Source organism: Hylobates moloch, unplaced genomic scaffold (genome assembly GCF_009828535.3).
Source record: "Hylobates moloch isolate HMO894 unplaced genomic scaffold, HMol_V3 SCAFFOLD_6, whole genome shotgun sequence".
Lineage (NCBI taxonomy): Eukaryota > Metazoa > Chordata > Mammalia > Primates > Hylobatidae > Hylobates > Hylobates moloch.
Window position 1 is genome coordinate 108,163,260 of NW_026652281.1, and position 20,075 is coordinate 108,183,334.

The 20,075-nt window shown below is 39.1% G+C and overlaps 1 protein-coding gene and 1 non-coding gene across 5 annotated transcripts in view; both read left to right on the plus strand.

The window, feature by feature from the left end:
* The window catches only part of AP1G1 (adaptor related protein complex 1 subunit gamma 1), a 110,977-nt gene that overhangs the window by 66,388 nt on the left and 24,514 nt on the right, over window positions 1-20,075 (plus strand). For 3 of the 4 annotated variants that reach the window (XM_058441177.1, XM_058441176.1, XM_058441178.1), the window contains exons 3-12: window positions 1,684-1,808; window positions 2,911-3,052; window positions 5,025-5,121; window positions 6,577-6,662; window positions 10,264-10,359; window positions 11,150-11,230; window positions 11,430-11,528; window positions 14,289-14,344; window positions 16,912-17,025; window positions 19,661-19,801. In XM_058441177.1, the coding sequence (XP_058297160.1) occupies window positions 1,684-1,808; window positions 2,911-3,052; window positions 5,025-5,121; window positions 6,577-6,662; window positions 10,264-10,359; window positions 11,150-11,230; window positions 11,430-11,528; window positions 14,289-14,344; window positions 16,912-17,025; window positions 19,661-19,801 (1,037 nt within the window). The remainder of the gene's footprint in view (window positions 1-1,683; window positions 1,809-2,910; window positions 3,053-5,024; window positions 5,122-6,576; window positions 6,663-10,263; window positions 10,360-11,149; window positions 11,231-11,429; window positions 11,529-14,288; window positions 14,345-16,911; window positions 17,026-19,660; window positions 19,802-20,075) is intronic. The other variant, XM_032157825.2, reaches the window with a different exon arrangement.
* On the plus strand, window positions 17,330-17,415 carry LOC116472091 (small nucleolar RNA SNORD71). Its single transcript, XR_004248999.1, has one exon. It is a non-coding gene; the product is annotated as a small nucleolar RNA SNORD71 (small nucleolar RNA).

A 20,075-nucleotide genomic window follows, 5' to 3' on the forward strand; every position in this document is an offset into this window, starting at 1 on the left:
GTTTTTAAATAGCTTGAAACAGCTCTGTGGAACTGTTTTACTTTCCTCAATTTCACTTTCGAATTTAGTAGATAAATTCATAATGGAAAGTAGTCTCACGTGATTTTAGCTTGCTGTATACACAGGTATCCATTTGAGCCCCTTCCCTTGGGATGTATGATTCTACAGGGGATCATGGTTTTTAAAACTCTTCTTGGTTAGTCTGTCTTGTGTACACCCTTTGAATACTGCTGTAGAGGTAATGTTTTGGCCTTTTCCATGTTTGTCAAGATGGAGTGATAAAGTATGTCAAAGTGATTTTGAAGGTGGTTCAAGAAAGGCCAAGTAGAGGGACAAACTAATTTACAAGAACTCTTAAGCCCTAAGAAGCTATTTCTAACAATGATGTAAAGAAGAAATCATGTAAATCTTTTTAACTTAATTCCACTACTGAGTTTTCCTCTGTTTTTTGTTTTTTCTGTATTGGATTCTAAACCCTCGCTCTCTCCCATAGTACTTGGATCAAGCTCTGAATGTACTTGGTTCACATACTTTCAACATTATATTAAACTTAGTTATTGCCTCTCTCTTTTTAAATTAATTATACATTCCTCATGGTTAGTATGGGTTGGTGTATTTCTAATTATTGAGTCTTTTAATTCCCAAAATGGAACTATACCTTAAATACACGTTAGGTGCTCATTTAATGTAACTTGGGGATTAAAGTAGGAATTTGGTTTGTTAATCTCTTATAATACTTCTAATTTGTGTTTGTGTGAATCTGCAAAACTAATGTAAAACTGAGAGATTATTTGAATGGCAAATATCATGGGGCCTTGACGAAGTGATCTGTTCTAGAACTTGATTTCTATTAAGATATCCAAAGGTCTTAAATCTTTGCCTTCTAAAAAGATTTAGGTAGTTTGGCTGGGCGTGGTGGCTCACGCCTGTAATACCAAAACTTTGGGAGGCTGAGGCGGGCGGATCATCTGTGGTCAGGAGTTTGTGACCAGCCTGGCCAACATGTTGAAACCTGTCTGTTCTAAAAATACAAAAAAAAAAATTACCTGGGTTTGGTGGTGGGGGCTTGTCGTCCCAGTTACTCGGGAGGCTGAGGCAGGAGAATCGCTTGAACCCAGGAGGTGGAGGTTGCAGTGAGCCAGGATCGCGCCATTGCACTGTAGCCTGGGCGACCAGCAAAACCCCGTCTCAAAAAAAAAAAAAAAAGAGGGAGAGGGGGAGGGAGGGAGAGAGAGAGAGAGAGAGAAAAGAGAAGAGAGCCAGGCGCAGTGGCTCATGCCTGTAATCCCAGCACTTTGGGAGGCCGAGGCAGGTGGATCGGCAGAGGTCAGGAGTTCAAGACCAGCCTGACCAACATGGTGAAACCCTGTCTCTACTAAAAATGCAAAAATTAGCCAGGCATGGTGGCTAATTCCTGTAATCTCAGCTACTCGGCAGGCTGAGGCAAGAGGATGGCTTCAACCTGGGAGGCAGAGGTTGCAGTGAGCCGAGATCATGCCATTGCACTCCAGCCTGGGCAACCAGAGTGAAACTCTGTCTCAAAAAAAAAAAGAAAAGATTTAGGTAGTTTGATGAAACACATTTGTACTTTAGCCAACTGGGGACTCTGGGTTAAAAACATTGCTTTTCTAGATTGTGGTAGCAAGTTTTTAATTTCTTTCTTTCTTTTTTCTTTTTTTGCAGTTGGAGTGCCTCAAGCTTATTGCCTCTCAAAAATTTACAGACAAACGCATTGGCTATTTAGGGGCAATGCTGCTGTTAGATGAAAGACAAGATGTCCATCTTCTCATGACCAACTGTATCAAAAAGTAAGTCTTACTTTTCTTTCTTCTAACAACTATTAAATACTTTGTTCTTTTTTGTATTTTCTTTGAGATGGAGTCTTGCTCTTGTGCTCAGGCTGGAGTGAAGTGGTGTGATCTTGGCTCACTGCATCCTTCTCCGCCGCCACCATCCTCCCCCACCGCCATCCTGGTTGAAGTGATTCTTCTGCCTCAGCCTCCTGAGTAGCTGGGATTATAGGCACCTGCCACCACGCCTGGCTAATTTTTGTATTTTTAGTAGAGACAGGGTTTCGCCCTGTTGGCCAGGCTGGTCTCGAACTCCTGACCTCAGATTATCTACCCGCCTCGGCTTCCCAAAGTACTAGGGTTACAGGCTTGAGCCACTGCGCCTGGCCTACTTTGTTCTTTTTTTTTTTTTTTTCTTTTTGAGATGGAGTCTTGCTCTGTTGCCCAGGCTGGAGTGCAGTGGCGTGATCTCGGATCACGAGGTCAGGAGTTCAAGACCAGCCTGGTCAATGTGGTGAAACCCCGTTTCTACTAAAAATACAAAATACAAAAATTAACCTGATGTGGTGGTGTGCACCTGTAGTCCCAGCTACTTGAGAGGCTGAGGCAGAAGAATCACTTGAACCTGGGTAGCTACTCAGCCTCCCGAGTAGCTGGGATTATAGGCACCTGCCACCATGCTCGGCCAGTTTTTACAGTTTTAGTGGAGATGAGGTTTCACCATGTTGGCCAGGCTGGTCTCGAACTCTTGACCTCAGGTGATCCACCTGCCTCGGCCTCCGAAAGTGCTAGGATTACAGGTGTGAACCACCCCCACCCCGCTGCCAACTTTGTTGAGTTTTCTAAAGTGTGTGTCTGATATCCAGTAGATAACATGTTTTTCAACTTCTACTGCTTCGGTACCTGGAAACATTGGCTTGTAAGCCTGTAGGAGGGACTGTCAGTCTGTTTACTGTATTGATAATTTGTAATAAAGTTGGGATAAACATTTTCTGCAACAAATAATCCTATTGTTTTTGTTATTGGAGAAATCTTGAGTCATCCTGAACTAGTTTGAAATTGTGAAGCTGCTTCTTGGGGAGCACCAGGCTTGTTCCTACCTTCCTCTTTTCTTTTGCAGTGATCTTAATCACAGCACGCAATTCGTACAGGGGTTAGCACTTTGTACCCTCGGCTGCATGGGCTCCTCAGAGATGTGCAGAGATCTTGCAGGAGAGGTAGAGAAGCTCCTGAAAACCTCCAACTCTTACTTAAGAAAAAAGGTAACTTTTAATGAAGCAAATGTCTGTTTGGATTAGGGAGTATTATGGAGATGAGAAGGCAGATTACTCATTTTTGAAAGATCTGATGATAATGTAAAGTCATTTTTTCTGTGCAGTAAATCTGTTTTACATGATTATATATTAACCTTAATTCCTCTTTTTTTAAGGAAATGATTTATAAACAAACATATGTTACTGGATATATCCTAGGTGGCATACCAAATTCCTAAGTTATCTGATTCTAAACAGTATTAAAACAAGGTGATTATGAACAGATTTTTATGAATTTACTTTTGTCCTAATAATTAATGCCCATATCTTTGTATTAGTGCCTTTGTGTCTCTGGAAGGGCAGTTCCATTGGGACCTAGATAATTATTAGGGAATGATGTAGAACCCACTTTCTGAATGAATTAGTAATAGAAAAGAATTATTCTTCTATCTGATTTTATTTGTTGATATAAGCATTTTATTGAGTTTTTAAAAATTGCTTGAACCCTACAACCTTTGAAAATGAAGTGTATGGAATTTAGAAGTCCAATAAATGAACATAAACTGTGATCTGTTTGGCATTTTCTGTGCCTCTCTATTAATGGTTTGAGAAAGAGGCATTGAAAGGGCCAAGCCATTTCCCAGGATGATACACAGTTAATGATGGCTGCAAACAAAGTTAAATTATTTTCTTAATTTGTAAGCTGGTCTTTTTTCTTAAAGAATATGTGAGCTACTCTTGTTCAGAAAGCTCATTATCATATTAAAATGAAGCACTCCTGCAGGTTAGAAAAAAAAGATAGGCCGGGTGCGGTGGCTCATGCCTGTAATCCCAGCACTTTGGGAGGCCAAGATGGGCGGATCACAAGGTCAGGAGATCGAGACCATCCTGGCTAACATGGTGAAACCCCGTCTCTACTAAAAATACAAAAAAAATTAGCTGGGCGTGGTGGCGGGCGCCCGTAGTCCCTCACCTGGAAGCTGAGGCAGGAGAATGACGTGAACCCAGGAGGCAGAGCTTGCAGTGAGCCAAGATCGCGCCATTGCACTCTAGCCTGGGTGACTGAGCGAGACTCCGTCTCAAAAAAAAAAAAAAAAAAGAAAAGAAAAAAGATATTTTTTTCCTCCCAAGTATAACATGGATGGAATTAGCAGAAATTATTTTTGTTAATATATCTAAACTTTTATGGTATTTGACTCAAACGTATAGTAGTTATAGTTACTTTGGGGGATATACAAAGTCAGTGTTTAAATGTACTTTTATTTTCCAGTGAACAAGCTAGTAAAACCATCTTTTCTTTAGTAGAGACTAAGTGTTTTTCAAATGATTTTCTTGATGTCAGCAGAGTCATTTGAGGGCCACATAGATACTATTAAACATAACAGTAGATTTATAGCATTTATAGTATATATCTTTCAGTTGTGTGATGTTTTTATAGCCTGTTAGTCATCTTACTCAGAGGTATGATTATCGCAGATTGAGATCGTTATCTATTTTTACTTCCTCAAAACTCCACATAAGTTATGTTTAACTTTTTGATAAATTCATATTAACCATACATAGTCTAATGTAGAAAGTTTTTGCCTGCTTGTCTAGCAATATATGAACAAAGGGAGAGGTGAACTAGAAGATCTCTTTAATATAATAGTATAAACTGGAAATCCCCAACCAGTTAATAAATAATTTTCTCTCCTCTTAATTTTTTTAAATAGAGGCAGGTTCTTGCTGTGTTGCCCAGGCTGTTCTCAAACTCCTGGGCTCAAGTGATTCTCCTGCCTTGGGGCTCCCAAAGTGCTGGGATTATAGGAGTGGGCCATCACTGTGTCCAGCCATAAATCTAATATCTAAACTCTTCCTTCTTTATTTTTCTAGTAGATGAACTAGTTGGTGAGATTTTTGTGTTGGTGGTTTTTTTATAAGATTGGTTGCCCTGGCATAATTGAAATAAACCTTTTGTTCTTTTATTTTTTTTTTTTTATAGGCAGCACTGTGTGCTGTTCATGTCATCAGGAAAGTTCCTGAACTTATGGAGATGTTTTTACCAGCAACAAAAAATTTATTGAATGAGAAGAACCATGGTAATGTAATTTGGATGTATTCATGAAGTATTGAGGGAGAAAGTGAAAGAGAAAAGGCTTAAGGCAATGTTAGTCCTGTGTCTCTCAGAACAGTGGAGTCACCTTTCTGCTGTGCCTTAGACACTTTTCCAGGAAGGTCTGGTCTGACAAGTCTTTCCACTCACATATCCTAGTTTTATATTAGAGATTGATTCCTTCATAGTAAACTTATCTTTCATCTCTGGTCCTCTTTTACTTTATTAAAAATATTAAGTTATTAATATTTAGTATAATATACAAATGAGCCTACCCATAATTTTCATGTGTAAAATCCTTGGATTTCTTGCCTATTTTACAATAAAAGAAAAAATTTCATTATCGTGTAGTAGGAGTATAAGATTTGTGCGGCTGGGCGTGGTAGCTCATGCCTGTAATCCCAGCAGTTTGGGAGGCCAAGGTGGGCAGATCACTTGAGCTCAGGACCAGCCTGGGCAACAAAGTCAGAACCCATCTCTGCAAAAAATACGAAAATTAGCTGGGTGTGGTGGCACATGCCTGTGGTCCCAGCTACTCAGGAGGCTGAAGTGAGAGGATGGCTTGTGCCTGGGAGGCAGAAGTTGCAGTGAGCCAAGATTGTACCACTGCACTCTAGCCTGGGCTACAGAGCCAGACCCTGCCAGACTCAAAAATTGTGAAAATTCTTTTGTGTTATTTCTGACAGAAGCTGGTATTAGGTACGCAGAATCTTTATATAAAACAGAGGAATTAAATGGAATGTGGCTGTTCTTTTCCCAAACATTTTATTCTTATTTGAAGTCAGTGAAATAAGTTCTGAATAAAGAAAATTCATGTGGCTTAAATGCTAAGAGGAAAAATTGTATGGTATATTTAATTTGATAAATTCAGTGCTGTGCCCAGAATGCTCAAAATATACTTGTTGAACAACTGAATTATTTGGAGCATGTATTTATTACTTAGTGAAAAGCATTGTGAGATTGTTTTTACTGACTCTCGAGCAATTAAATTTACTTTGTCATCCAAAGTTTTCTCAGAGTTTTGATGAGTTTTATCTGGAAATGTAAAATCTTACTAAGATTTTTGCTTCTTGAATTATCTGTTAGAACTCAGGTAATAGCTTACTGATTAAGTGTAGAACAGATCATACCTAGCTTACATTGTATGTTTTTATGGATATTCTCAGATGGAGAGACATATGTATTGGTCGTCACTTTTTAATAATTATTTTGATAACATAATTGTTGAAAACATTCCGATTTTACCAACTTGGCCAGTTTTAAATCAGGCATCTATTAAGTTCCTCCTTTGTATTCACTTCAGTGCTTAGATTCTTTGGGGGATTAAAAAGCAAAAGTAGCAACTATCCTTTTGGAATTGACCTTCAGGAACTCAAAGTCCTATTCTATAAAATTGAATAATAGCCCTCATTTTTAGTTTTCCTTTGATCTTTTCTTTCAGGTGTCCTCCACACATCTGTAGTCCTCCTCACAGAAATGTGTGAGCGAAGCCCAGACATGCTTGCGCATTTCAGAAAGGTAGGTGCCGTTCTGTAGGCCAAAGCCTTTCTTGATTGAAAAATGATTTTCCTGAAAAGTACATGATTTTCTTACTTATTTATTTATTTTTTTTGAAAGCAAGCAATGAATCTGAATAAGGGATTTAACTAGCCCTGCTATGCAGTTGGGCTGGAAGCCAGATTTAGACATATAAGTAAGAACTGGCACTAGTATTGTTTTCCCTTTCATAATAGAAGTCTCTCATTGTTGGCAGACACACCAATCTCATGTGTTTATCTGCTGTTTTCACGTTTCAGTAAGGAAACATAATCTGAGGTCAAATTTGAAATAGGAGTTTTGTGTGTGTGGTTTTTTTTTGAGATGTAGTTTTGCTCTTTTTGCCTAGGCTGGAGTGCAATGGCCCGATCTCGGCTCACTGCAACCTCCACCTCCTGGGTTCAAGAGATTCTCCTGCCTCAGCCTCCCACGTAGCTGGGATTACAGGCGTGTGCACCACCATGCCCGTCTAATTTTTGTATTTTTAGGAGAGTCGGGGTTTCACCATGTTGGCCAAGCTGGTCTTGAACTCCTGACCTCAGGTGATCAGCCTGCCTCAGCCTCCCAAAGTGCTGGGATTACAAGTGTGAACCACTGCTCCTGGCCTGTTTTTTGTTTTTTTTTTAAGACAGGAATTTCTTTTCTTTCTTTTTTTTTTTTTTTTTTTTTTTGAGACAGTCTTGCTCTGTCGCCCATGCTGGAGTGCAGTGGCGCGATCTCGGCTGACTGCAAGCTCTGCCTCCCGGGTTCATGCCATTCTCCTGCCACAGCCTCCTGAGTAGCTGGGACTATAGGCGCCTTACCACCACGCCCGGCTAATTGTTTGTATTTTTAGTAGAGTCAGGGTTTCACTGTGTTAGCCAGGATGGTCTCGATCTCCTGACCTCGTGATCCACCTGCCTCAGCCTCCCAAAGTGCTGGGATTACAGGCGTGAGCCACCGCGCCTGGCCTTTTTTTTTTTTTTTTTTTAACTGGTATTTTAAAGTGGACATTTCTGTTTCTCCACTTAATTTTAGAAGACAGTAGTAAGGAGGACTCAGAAGAAGACTGTTCTTTGGGTAGTTACATGCATTGAACTTCTTTTATAGGATGCTGGTCATTCCGTAAATAGATCTCACTTTGTACTTTAGATCTAGTAAGGCTCTAACAGGAGTTCTTTTTTGGCTTTTTTTTCCCTTAGATGTTCATGTCTTGATTAAATTATTGTAATATAGTATGAGACCCGTATCTGTCCCTAATGCTTGCTTTGTATGTTTTGTTCCTGTTGTCTGTTTGGAATCCTGCTGTATGTTAGAATGAAAAGGTAAGAATTAACCCTCTTTTAGATGGTGCATGCTGGCATTAGGTCCTTAGTAGCTTTTGTGTATCCATCCACAAATGTGGCTTTTAAAATACACTAATGCTGAAGCTGTGCTTAGTACTGTGAGTTATTGTTCTAGCATTTTTGGCTAACTTCCTAGTCTAGTTTTTGTTTTGTCACTTAAACTCCTGACTCCAAAGTCAGCCTTGGATTTCAGTTGCAGCCTTTCCTGAGTTGTAAGCCTTCTTCTCTGCCTTTTCTTTATCTTTACTTGAGAAACTTTGAGCAGTTTCCCAGTGGCTTTGGTGATGGCAATTCCAGATTAGTCTGGAGCTTTGACACAAAATGCTGCTGCTTTTTGAAGTAGATATTTTAGAACCGCATATGGGTAACCTCATACTTTAAAAAGCTCCGTATGTACTGCTGAGCTTTCAGTTCAGACTTAGAGCTTTTATTTCTCCCTTACCTGTACTTAATCTTACATAGAAGTTTTGGAATATTAAAAGGATTTTGAGGTAGAGTAGTGGGCACCAACTGATTTTCATGGCTGCAGCCTTTCCCTATGTCATCTTATTTTGTCTGTCTTGTCATCAGTTTTAATAACTTGCATTTTTGTCTGAAAAATGAAACTGGGTTCCAAGAATTGTATGCTGAACATTTAGACATTTGTGCTCTGTGTCCCAGGGTAATCTTATGTGATGTGTTGGCCTTTTTGGCAGTGGATAAAACAATTTCTGAATTTAGTACCCCAAGGAAAAATGACTTTTCCAAGAAATAAACCAGATAAAAAATAACTAGGGTTATATGTAGTACAAAAAAAGAGACCATTGGGAAATATGCAAGATAAGCTTGGTAACTACTTGGTCTTCGTTTTATTACAAAAATACTGATTTAAAGTGGTTTTAAAAGGTATATTATTATCTCTAATATAACTTTGCCCATAGTTGACAGATTTAATGAATTTGCAGATCTCCATGGCTTAGATTCGTCTTATTTGGAGTTGTCCAAAGTAGACTTTTGTTTAGGTGACTTATAAGTTACTTAATTCCAAACTGTTATGGCTCAACTTATTTAAATTCATACATATTGTGTTTTCTTGTGTTTAGAAGTGGCCTTAATGTTTTGAATGCTTTGAGTGCACTCCTTGGATATAGCTTGGCTTTTCATTTCAATCTTGATCCCCTTTTAGGCTTGGGGAGTAGGGAAGGGACAGAGTCTAAATACAGTGAGAAAAAATAACTGAGTTGCAGCAGAGTTGTAGCTAAAATTGCCTGCAAAAGAGATGGAATGCAGTTCACTTTGCACACTGTTTAACTTAATTTTTGGTCATTAGAGTTGTTTATATAGCTAAAAATTGAGTTTTTAGTTGGAAACATAAAAAGTTCCTATTGTGGCAAACCTTTTGTTTTAATATCAAGTAATTGATCAACAGAAATGAAATGAGTGCCAAGATTTAAAACATCTTCGGCTTGGCAGTAAAATTGCCTTTACTATGTGTTAGGACTCTTAATGGATAAAGTAAAGGAAGGACAGGAAGGAAATTCCTGATTATAAGGAATGTACAGTCTCATTGAAAAGACAAGAAAACAGGCCACAAAGCCATATATAAGTAAGTCCTGAAATTTAAAAAAATTGTATCATATGAGTTAAGAATAGGAAGAGGAAATTATTCATGGCCTTGATATCTCTTAAGATGAAAAATTTAATTTTTTCATGTGTTTTTCCATTTGATTACTGTATTACTGTTGTCAGCTTTGGTATTCCCTGTTTGTTGGAAAAGGGTATAACTCTTCTATCTTAAGAGAAGAGATTTTTTTTCTCTATTTGAGGTTGTATGTTTTAAAGTTATAATTTTAATAAGATCACTAGTTGTATTTTGGTGTGATGACATGTTACATGCAAATGTTTGAATGGATGAAAACTGAACATGTTTTTGCCACCTAGGCAAGTCAAGTTCTACAGACCTAGAAATGCGGTATGCCCCATAGGCATCTGTTTTACCTGGTTCCCATAGGCTTTCTGACCCAATATTATTTGTAATATCTTTACATATAACTCTGGCATAAAAAAGTCTGGTTTGGTTTTATCCAGATAAAATACATACTACTTCTTGAATATTGGCCTAAGTTACTCCTAAGTTTATCAAACATCTACAATACACTAGTATATTAAATCAGTAGAATTTGCTTGGACTTGGACCCTTACACTCTTTTTCTAAACCAAAGGACCTGCTTATCCATGAGACATTCTTCAATATTCACTGTTTTTTGATGCATCTTTCTTCTCTGCAGCTTGTGCCCCAATTAGTTCGTATTTTAAAGAACCTCATCATGTCCGGATATTCACCAGAACATGATGTTTCTGGTATCAGTGACCCCTTTTTGCAGGTGAGGTTGAAAGAACGTTTTAAATAAATGTTAGATGAATTTAATATCTTTTAAGTAGACAATTTCCTTCCTCTTAAGTTTGTGTTGAGTAGAAATTTGGTAGTTAATTGATTAATTATATTAATGAATAGTGACACAATTCTGTATTAGATTAAGAGGATACAATTACAAGTTTTTTTTTTGTTTTTGTTTTTGAGACAAGGTCTTGCTCTGTCACTTAGGCTGGAGTGCAGTGGCACAATCTTGCCTCGCTGCAGCCTCGACCTCCCAGGGTCAAGTGATCCTCCCAAGTAGCTGGGATTTCCGGTGCACACCACCATGCCCGGCTCATTTTGTATATTTTGTAGAGACAGGGCTTTACTATGTTGCCCAGGGTGGTCTCAAACTCCTGGACTCAAGCAGCCCGCCCACCTCTGCCTCTCAAAGTACTGGGATTACAGGCAAGAGCCACTGTGCCCCACTTCAAATTACAGTTTTAATAGTCAAAATCATTTATTATTTGAATTATTTAATATAGCTCTGCAGGCGGTAGTATCTGGTAGTATCCTTTAGCTGTGGATTACTGAAGTGTGGGTTGTCTTATAATAACTTTATTAGATGTAGAAGCATATATAGCCTCTCTAAAGAAAATGTTTTCAATTCTTCTGTTTGATATTTGACGATTTCTGATATGAATAAATGTTTCCAAATGAATTTCTAAGACTTCATTTAGTTATTTGAATTTCATACCAAGTGAGATTTCTTTGTGTGAGACATAATTTGTTGACACCTCTCATATTTTGCACGTTAGGTACGAATTTTGCGGTTATTAAGAATTTTAGGACGAAATGATGATGATTCAAGTGAAGCTATGAATGATATATTAGCACAGGTGAGTAGATCAAACTTATATTAAATATATATTTATTTTACTTTCGCTGGGAGTAGAATGATTATGGTTATATGGAGCAGTTTTTATTTGTGTTTCCTTATTCATAGCTGTAATCACAAAATGCCTCTTGTTATCTGTGAATATTTTTGGGGAGCATTGTTCTTATCACTTATGTACTGCCCTCAATATGTCTTTTCAGGTTGCCACTAATACTGAGACTAGTAAAAATGTAGGAAATGCTATTCTTTATGAGACGGTTTTGACTATCATGGATATTAAGTCAGAGAGTGGATTGCGAGTAAGTCTTTTTGAATCTTTTCTTCCCCACCTAAATGTTTCACTTAGAATGGTTGACTTGGACTTCAGTACTTCAGAATTGTATTCCATTTGGAACTCGACTTTAAGAAAGAATGATGCAAAATGTGGAGTGCTGGATTTTTGGTATCTGAAATATTTCCCATGACGGCTTAACATTGATTATAATAAACTTTGGGAGAGCTCAGGTGTAGCAATATAGTAAATATATTTGTCTTATCATTGGTGACGTTAACCTTGATCATTTAGTTGAGATGATGTCTGCTGGGTCTTTTCACTGTAAAGTCATTATTTTTTCTTTTGTAATTAAAAATATTTTGGCAGCTATTTTGAGACTACGTAAACATCCTATCCTCAGACTTTTACCTATCAGTTTTAGTATCCACCAGAGGATCTTGCCCACAACAATTATTAAGATGTATTCTAATGACAACTTTCCATTTCCCTCATTTTTTCTCATTAATTGGAATTCTTCTATAAAGAGGAGTTATCCCTTCTCCTTCATGAATTTGTTCATTCTATCATTTATTAATATTAGAACTGTTAGCCCATAGCCTTGTAAAAAGCAAATTTACCAGAGTATAATATTTGTGTACAGTTCTTTTTGTCTGTACCATTATAGTATCTAGTTAGATAACCAAAGTAACTTAGGTTAAGTTCTTTTCCTCTCCCCACCTTTCAAACAGAATGGTAACATACCATATATATTGTTCTGCACCATACTTTGTTCACCTAACATTATCTTGGAGCCACTTCCAAATTCATGCATAGAGATAAGTCTTGTTCTTGTATTCTTAATTGTGATAAAATATATATAACATAAAATTTACCATTTTAAGCATTTTTAAGTGAACAGTTCAGTTAGTACACTCATCTTGTTGTGTAACCAGTACTATAGTTTATCTCCAGAACTTTTTTGTGTTCTTAAAGTCTGTATCCATTAAACAATAACTCTCCTTGCTGTAACTACCTCTAGTCCCTGGCAACCACCATTCTACTTTCTGTCTGTGAATTTAACTACTCTCAGTTACCTCTGAAGAGATGTAAGAAAAAATCCCAAAATGTGTTTTCTACTTTTTACTCTCTACTCTCACACAGTCATTCAACACTTCACTTCTTTTTTGTTTTGTTTTAGTGACAAGTCTCTCTCTGTTGCTCAGGCTGATCTTGAACTCCTGGCCTCAAGCAATCCTCCCACCTCAGCCTCCCGAGTAATGTGAGCCATCATGTCCAGCTCCAACATTTCACTTCTGACACCATATGTGTTGGGGCTATTTCCCTATACATCAAGCAGTTTTCTGGTGGATACCAGCTGGGTATCCTCTAATTGAATTCAATTCTGACACTGTTTCCCTGGAGATAAGGTGTCACATCCCACAGTTTGAGGGCTCAGTCCCACAAGACTGACCACCCCGCCCCAACTTCAGATGCCACTCCCAAGCTCAGGTTGTGACCTGTGCTTCTGACCAACCAGCTGTAAGTCAGGGTTCCCACAACCCCCTCCTCAGGTTTGGTTAGCTCGCTAGAGTGGCTCACAGAACTCAGGGAAACACTTTACATATGCTTGCTGGTTTGTTATAAAGGATATAGATGAACAGCCAGATGGAAGAGATGCACAGGGCAAGGCATGTGGGAAGGGGTTGGAAGCTTCCATACCCTCTCCAGATGTGCCGCCCTCCAGGAAGCTCCACATGTTCAGCTATCTGGAAGCTCTTCTGAACCCTTCCCATTTGGGATTTTTGGAGGCCTCATTACACAGACATGATTGATTAAATCATCGGTGATCAGCTTAACCTTCAGGATCTCTCCCCTCCCCAAGGTTGGGGGATAGGACTGAAAGTTCCAATCCTCTAATATCATGGTTGTTACCCTGGCAACCAGTCTCCATTCTGAGGCTATCTTAGGAGCCCATATCATTGGAACTAAAGATGCTGTCACACAGGAAATTCCAAGGGATTTAGGAGTTGTATGCCAGGAAACAGGGGCAAAAACCAAATATGTATTTCACCATATCACAGTAACTCATATAAGTGGAATCGTACAGTTTTTATCCTTTTGAAAAGCAGATTATCTTATTTCATTTAACATAATGTCTTCAAGGTTGAACCATGTGTCAGAATGCATTCTGTCTTAATGGCTGCGTGACATTCCATTGCATGGATGTGCCATAGTATAATTAGCAAATTTGCTATTAACGGAGTTTTAGGGTATCTCCTATCATTTGCAGTTATCAGTAGTGCCACAGTAGACTTTTGTCTATATGTACAGTTGTTTGTCAGATCAATTCCTAAAAGTGAAATGGATAAAACAGAGAATATATATTCATTTTAAATATAGTTATTGCCAGATTTCCCTCTAAAGAGGCTGTACTAATATTATTCTTCCACTGACAAAACACTGTCAAAGCATTAAAACAACCTTCCAGCATTTACCTTTAGAATATGATTTTAAGAGTTTGCCTTTAGATTTTTTCCTTTTTTTTTTTTTTTTTTTTGAGACGGAGTCTTGCTCTGTTGCTCCGACTGGAATACAGTGGTACCATCTTGGCTCACTGACCTTGTGATCCACTGACCTTGGTCTCCCAAAGTTCTGTGATTACAGGCGTGAGCCACCGTGCCCGGCCCTTTTTTTTTTTTGCTAGCAGTCTGTGAAGCTCCAGAGGCCACGAAGTGATCCTTTAAACTCAGGAAACAATATAAAACTTCAATTTTCCTAAATTTCGACTTATGCTGTTTCTCTTAAGGTCCTAGCCATAAATATCCTCGGTCGTTTCTTATTGAACAATGACAAGAATATTAGGTAAGTCAACTGAACTATGTCTTTTATCTTGGATATTATAAGCCCATTATTTTAAGAGCGATTTTGCTCAAGATCATACATGTATTAAGTCACATATCTAGAACTTTTAGCTCAGAATTTTTATGTTTTTCTGGTCTTGAAACTACTGTTTTGTGAAGAACTTGAGGATTTATCTCATGGCATATATTCCTATTTGTTCTGTAAATCAACAGTCAGCAAAATTTTTCTGTAAAGGGTCAGATGGTAAATATTTTAGGCTTTGTGGGCCATGGAGTCTTTGGTAAACTACTCACCTCTGCCCCTTAGCATGAAATTAGCCATAGACAGTATGTAAATGATGAGTGTGTCTGTGTTCAATAAAATTGATTTACATCAAACTTGGGAACTAGTATGAAAAAATATTTTGATGTACAAAAACCGCAGAGAGCTGGGTTTTACAGGTGGGCTGTAGTTTGTTGACCCTTGCTCTAAATTAAGAAATATGTAACATTTCAGGTAGCAAATCTGGAATGTCTTTGTGAACTCTAGTTTTTTCGGTAAATGAATTGATCAGTATATCTTTTATTTTGTTATTTTCCTGTATGTAGTGCATATTCCTGCTTACCTGTTTTTCTAATCAGGAGAAATTTTTCTTATATTAAACATGAAAAGATGTGGAAGCTAGGCATAGTGGCTCACCCCTGTAATGCCAACACTTTGGGAGGCAGAGATGGGTAGATCATGAGCCCAGGAGTTCGAGACCAGCCTGGGCAACATGACAAAACTCCATCTCTACAGAAAAATACAGAAATGAGCCAGGTGGCTGGGTGATGTGCACCTGTAGTCCCAGCTACTCGGGAGGCTGAGGTGGGAGGATCACCTGAACCCAGGAGGTTGAAGCTGCAGTGAGCTGTGATCACGCCACTGCGTTCCAGTCTAGGTGACAGAGTGAGGCCCTGTTTCTTTTTTTTTTGAGACGGAGTTTCGCTCTTGTTGCCCAGGCTTGAGTGCAGTGGCGCAGTCTTGGCTCCCTGCAACCTTCGCCTCCCAAGTTCAAGCGATTCTCTTGCCTCAGCCTCCTGAGTAGCTGGGTTTACAGGTGAACGCCACCACGCCCAGCTAATTTTTTTGTATTTTTAATAGAGACGGGGTTTCACCATGTTGGCTGGGCTGGTCTTTAACTCCTAACCTCAGGTAATCCGCCCGCCTTGTCCTCCTGAAGTGCTGGGATTACAGGCATGAGCCACTGCACCTGGCCGAGACCCCGTTTCAAAAAAAAAAAAAAAAAAGATGTGGAAATAATTATTGTGGCGCCCTGAATTATCTTCTCCTTCTAAAGAACACTTGGATTGCCAGGCGTGGTGGCTCACCCTTGTAATCCAGCACTTTGGCAGGCTAAGGTGGGAGGAACGCTTGAGCCCAAGAGTTCGAGACCAGCCTGGGCAACATAGTCAGGGACCCTATCTCTTTTAAAAAATAAATACATAAATAAAATTTTAAAACACTAACATACTAAGTTAAATACTTGGATTTTAAACTCAAATTTTTATAGAGGCAGTTTTGGTACCGGTATCAAATAAAAGCAGAGAAAACTCAAATGTTAAAATTGCATTTTGGGGCAAAGGCAGCCTTAGAAGACATATTGTATGCTCTTTTTGTTTTACTATTTGGAACACTTTAAAATAATTGAGTCCGTCACTTCTATTTATTTTATATTTTATATTTAATTAAATTTTTTTTTTTTTTTTTTTTTTTTTGAGACGGAGTCTTGCTCTGTTGCCTAGGCTGGAGTGTAGTGGCATGATCTCCGCTCACTGCAGGCTCCACCTCCCAAGAGCCATTCTCCTGCCTCAGCCTCCTGAGTAGCTGGGACTACAGGTGCCTGCCACCACGCCCAGCTAGTTTTTGTATTTTTAGTAGAGATGGGGTTTCACCATGGTAGCCAGGGTAGTCTCAATCTCCTGACCTCTTGATCCGCCCGCCTTGGCCTCCCAAAGTGCTGGGATTATAGGCATGAGCCACCACGCCCAGTCCCAATTTTATTTTTTTGAGACAGAGTCTCGCTCTGTCCCCCAGGCTGGAGTGCAGTGGCATGATCTCGGCCCACTGCAACCTCAGCCTCCCAGGTTCCAGCAATTCTCATGCCTCAGCCCCTTGACTAGCTAGGACTACAGGCACCTGACACCCATGTGCCCAGCTACTTTTTATATTTTTAGTAGAGATAGGATTTCACCATGTTGGCCAGGCTGGTCTTGAACTACTGACCTCAGGTATCCACCTGCCTTGGCCTCCCATAGTGCTGGGATTACAGGTGTGAGCCACCATTCCCGGCCTACTTTTAGAAGTTTAAATGGACTTGACCATGAATGCAAATCTAAAGTCCAAAGCGTCTCCTGGTTGCCACTGTTTTAGATTATGGTATTGCTTATACCTTTGAAATGTTACTTTTGTGTTCACTAACTTTCTTTTAAATAAAAATGTATGCTTTCTCTTATCCATTAGATGTCTTTCTTTTTATTATTTAAACAGAGAAAAACTATCCTGAATTTTACATTTTAACTCTGTTATTTTGCAACTGTTTCATCCAGATATGTGGCTCTGACATCTTTGTTGAAGACTGTACAGACAGATCATAATGCAGTACAGAGGCACAGAAGCACAATTGTGGACTGTCTTAAAGATTTGGATGTCTCAATAAAACGGTAACAAACTGAGAGCCTTTCTCAGTCTAGTGTTTTTGGTAAATTGAGTGACAAACAGATTATTGATAGTTCTGTGCCCCTGCCATGTGATACTTTGTAATAGTTTTCAGAGCAAGAGTGTTGACATTTATGTATTTAGTCGTTGTGTTCACAGATGGACTGTGCTCAGTAGGGAGAAGTTTAGGTTGTTAAGGAGGCCAATAAGAATACTTAAGTGCGCACTGAAGTTGTCCTTGGCTCTTTGATAAATACAACAGGCACAGATAAGCTAGGCAAAAGTTTACCTAACGGAGGTACTGTGCTTTGTGTGTTGGAGGATGAAAGTACGGAGTGATCCATCGGCTAAGTGTCTTATCACAATGCTGACACTCAAATTGCTGACAGCACACGTTTTTCACAGTACTTACGCCCCAGGATCCTGAAGGCAGCATATTGCTTAGAACAGAGTGTCCTGAAATGACTGTTAGGCAGCAGATAGCACTCTCAAAAAGCATAAATCTCTTCCCTCAGTGGAGTAATTCTACTGGATCTCTTCTTAGAACTCTAGATGTTTGTAGAATATGTAGAACCTAGCTAAAGTTGGCCTCTGAACTTTTGGTTGTATGTTCGAATCTAGAACAAAGTATATTTAAAGTGATCTCTGAAACCATTCAGTTAACAAACATTTATTGATGCTGAGTTCCTTTGATTTGCACAGAACAGGTACAAATAAAAGGTGCTAAGTGCTTGAGCAACCTAAAGATAAGACCTAAACTTAATAACACCAACTTTTATATAGTGCTTTGCAAAAGATTTTTTGAGTACCCTCTCAGTGTGTTCTCAGAGCAAGCCAATGAGAGAGCCTAAGCAACTACTTCTATTGCTAATTAACAGATTAGTTAAAATTTGGTTCCTTTGGGATCAAATGACTTAACCTAAACCTTAATCCTTGTAAGGGGCAGTCCTGGGAATAGATATTAGCCTTCTGACTCTTTTTGTGTTCTTTCTCTCTAGCTCATTACTGGGCTGTGAATTTCAAAAGAAGTGAATCCTGTGTCTCTTTGACAGGATATATAACAGTAAGAGCTTAGACTCTGGAGCCAGACTGCCTCATTTCATTTTCTGACTCTGCCTTTAATAGACCGGGTCAAATTACTTAAGCTTTTAGTGCCTCAATTGCGTCATAAGTAAAATGCAGATAGAAGGGCAACCACTTCATAGGGTTATGCAGGATAAATTGAATTAATATATGTAAATTACATAAGCACCCTATAAAAGTTATTATATCTAAGGATTGAATTTTTGCTTACTTATATGTTAGCTAAGATGAAAGTATCTCCTACTTGTTAAATTTTTTTTTTTTTTTGAGATGGAGTCTTGTGTCACTCAGGCTGGAGTGTGGTGGTGGGATCTCGGCTCACTGCAACTTCCGTCTCCTGAGTTCAAGCGATTCTCCTGTCTCAGCCTCTCAAGTACCTGGGATTACAGGCGCCTGCCACCACACCCGGCTAATTTTTATATTTTTAGTAGAGACAGGGTTTTGCCATATTGGCTAGGTTGGTCTCGAACTCCTGACCTCAGGTGATGTGCCCGCCTTGTCCTCCGAAAGTGCTGGGATTACAGGCGTGAGCCACTGCACCCAGCCTAAATTGTTACTTTTGAAAGTCAGTGTACATACAGTGTTTGATATTATTGACCAAGTATGGAAAGATGTATATAGCAACCTTACAGCTTTTACATGTTAAACATTCCTATTTTTAACTTCGTTGCCAACTTTGTATAGGCAGTTATAGAAACTCTTATTTGTCCTCATAGCACATGCCATTTTTTTTTCCTTCTCATGGCCCTCATTTTCCCTTTGATTTTTTTTTTTTTTTTTTTTTTTTTTTGAGACAGAGTCTCGCTCTGTTGCCAAGGCTGGAGTGCCTCGCCTCACTGCAATCTCTGTCTCCTGGGTTCAAGCAATTCTCCTACCTCGGCCTCCCTTGTAGCTGGGACTACAGGCGCCCACCACCATGCCCGGCTAATTTTTGTATTTTTAGTACAGAAGTGCTTTCACCATGTTGGCCATCCTGGTCTCAAACTCCTGACCTCAGGTGATTCGCCCACCTTGGCCTCCCAAAGTGGTGAGAAAACAGGTGTGAGCCACCACGCTCGGCCTTGAATTTGTTTTTAATTTGAATTTTCTGCACACCTTTTGACATAAACTATATTACATCATCTTTGGACAGAGTGGGGTGTAATAAAAGTAGAATATGGTGACTTAACATGTCACATTTTTAAGGAATGAGGCAGATAGGTATTATTATTGGGTAATACATTTGTTGCCCCTCCTTTTGAGACTGTTAGGTATTCTAACTTCCACCTTTGTAGAACAGCCTGTTGAACCCAAGCCGCATGTTTGGACATTAGTGGTATATCTCATAGGGACTTTTGAAGAAGAATATTGCGTGAAGATTCAAAATATCAAAACTAACTTTGATTACATAAGAATACATCTCTTTGGTTATTTTGTGTGCAAAGATTGGGATCACAAGATCGTGCAAGGACATTAGCACATCTGGCAGTACTTGGTGTTCACAGAGTACATACCTGGGTCTTTGTTTCATTTCCACTATAAATTTCATAACTGTTTTTAATTTTTTCCTTTTGCAAGGCGTGCAATGGAATTGAGTTTTGCCCTGGTAAATGGGAATAATATCCGAGGCATGATGAAAGAATTACTTTATTTTCTGGATTCGTGTGAGCCAGAATTTAAAGCAGACTGTGCATCTGGAATCTTTCTTGCTGCAGAAAAGTAAGATTTAATTTTTACCTTTATTGGTAGAGTCTGCTTGGAACTTTTGGAAGTGTCTTTAAAACATGGGGAGGGTGCTGGGCGCGGTGGCACACGCCTGCAGTCTCAGCAGTTTGGGAGGCCAAGGCAGGCGGATCATGAAGTCAGGAGCCTGGCCAACATAGTGAAACTCTGTCTCCACTAAAAATACAAAAATTTGTTGGGCCTGGTGGCACGCGCCTGTAGTCCCAGCTACTTGGCAGGCTGAGGTAGGAGAATCACTTGAACCTGGGAG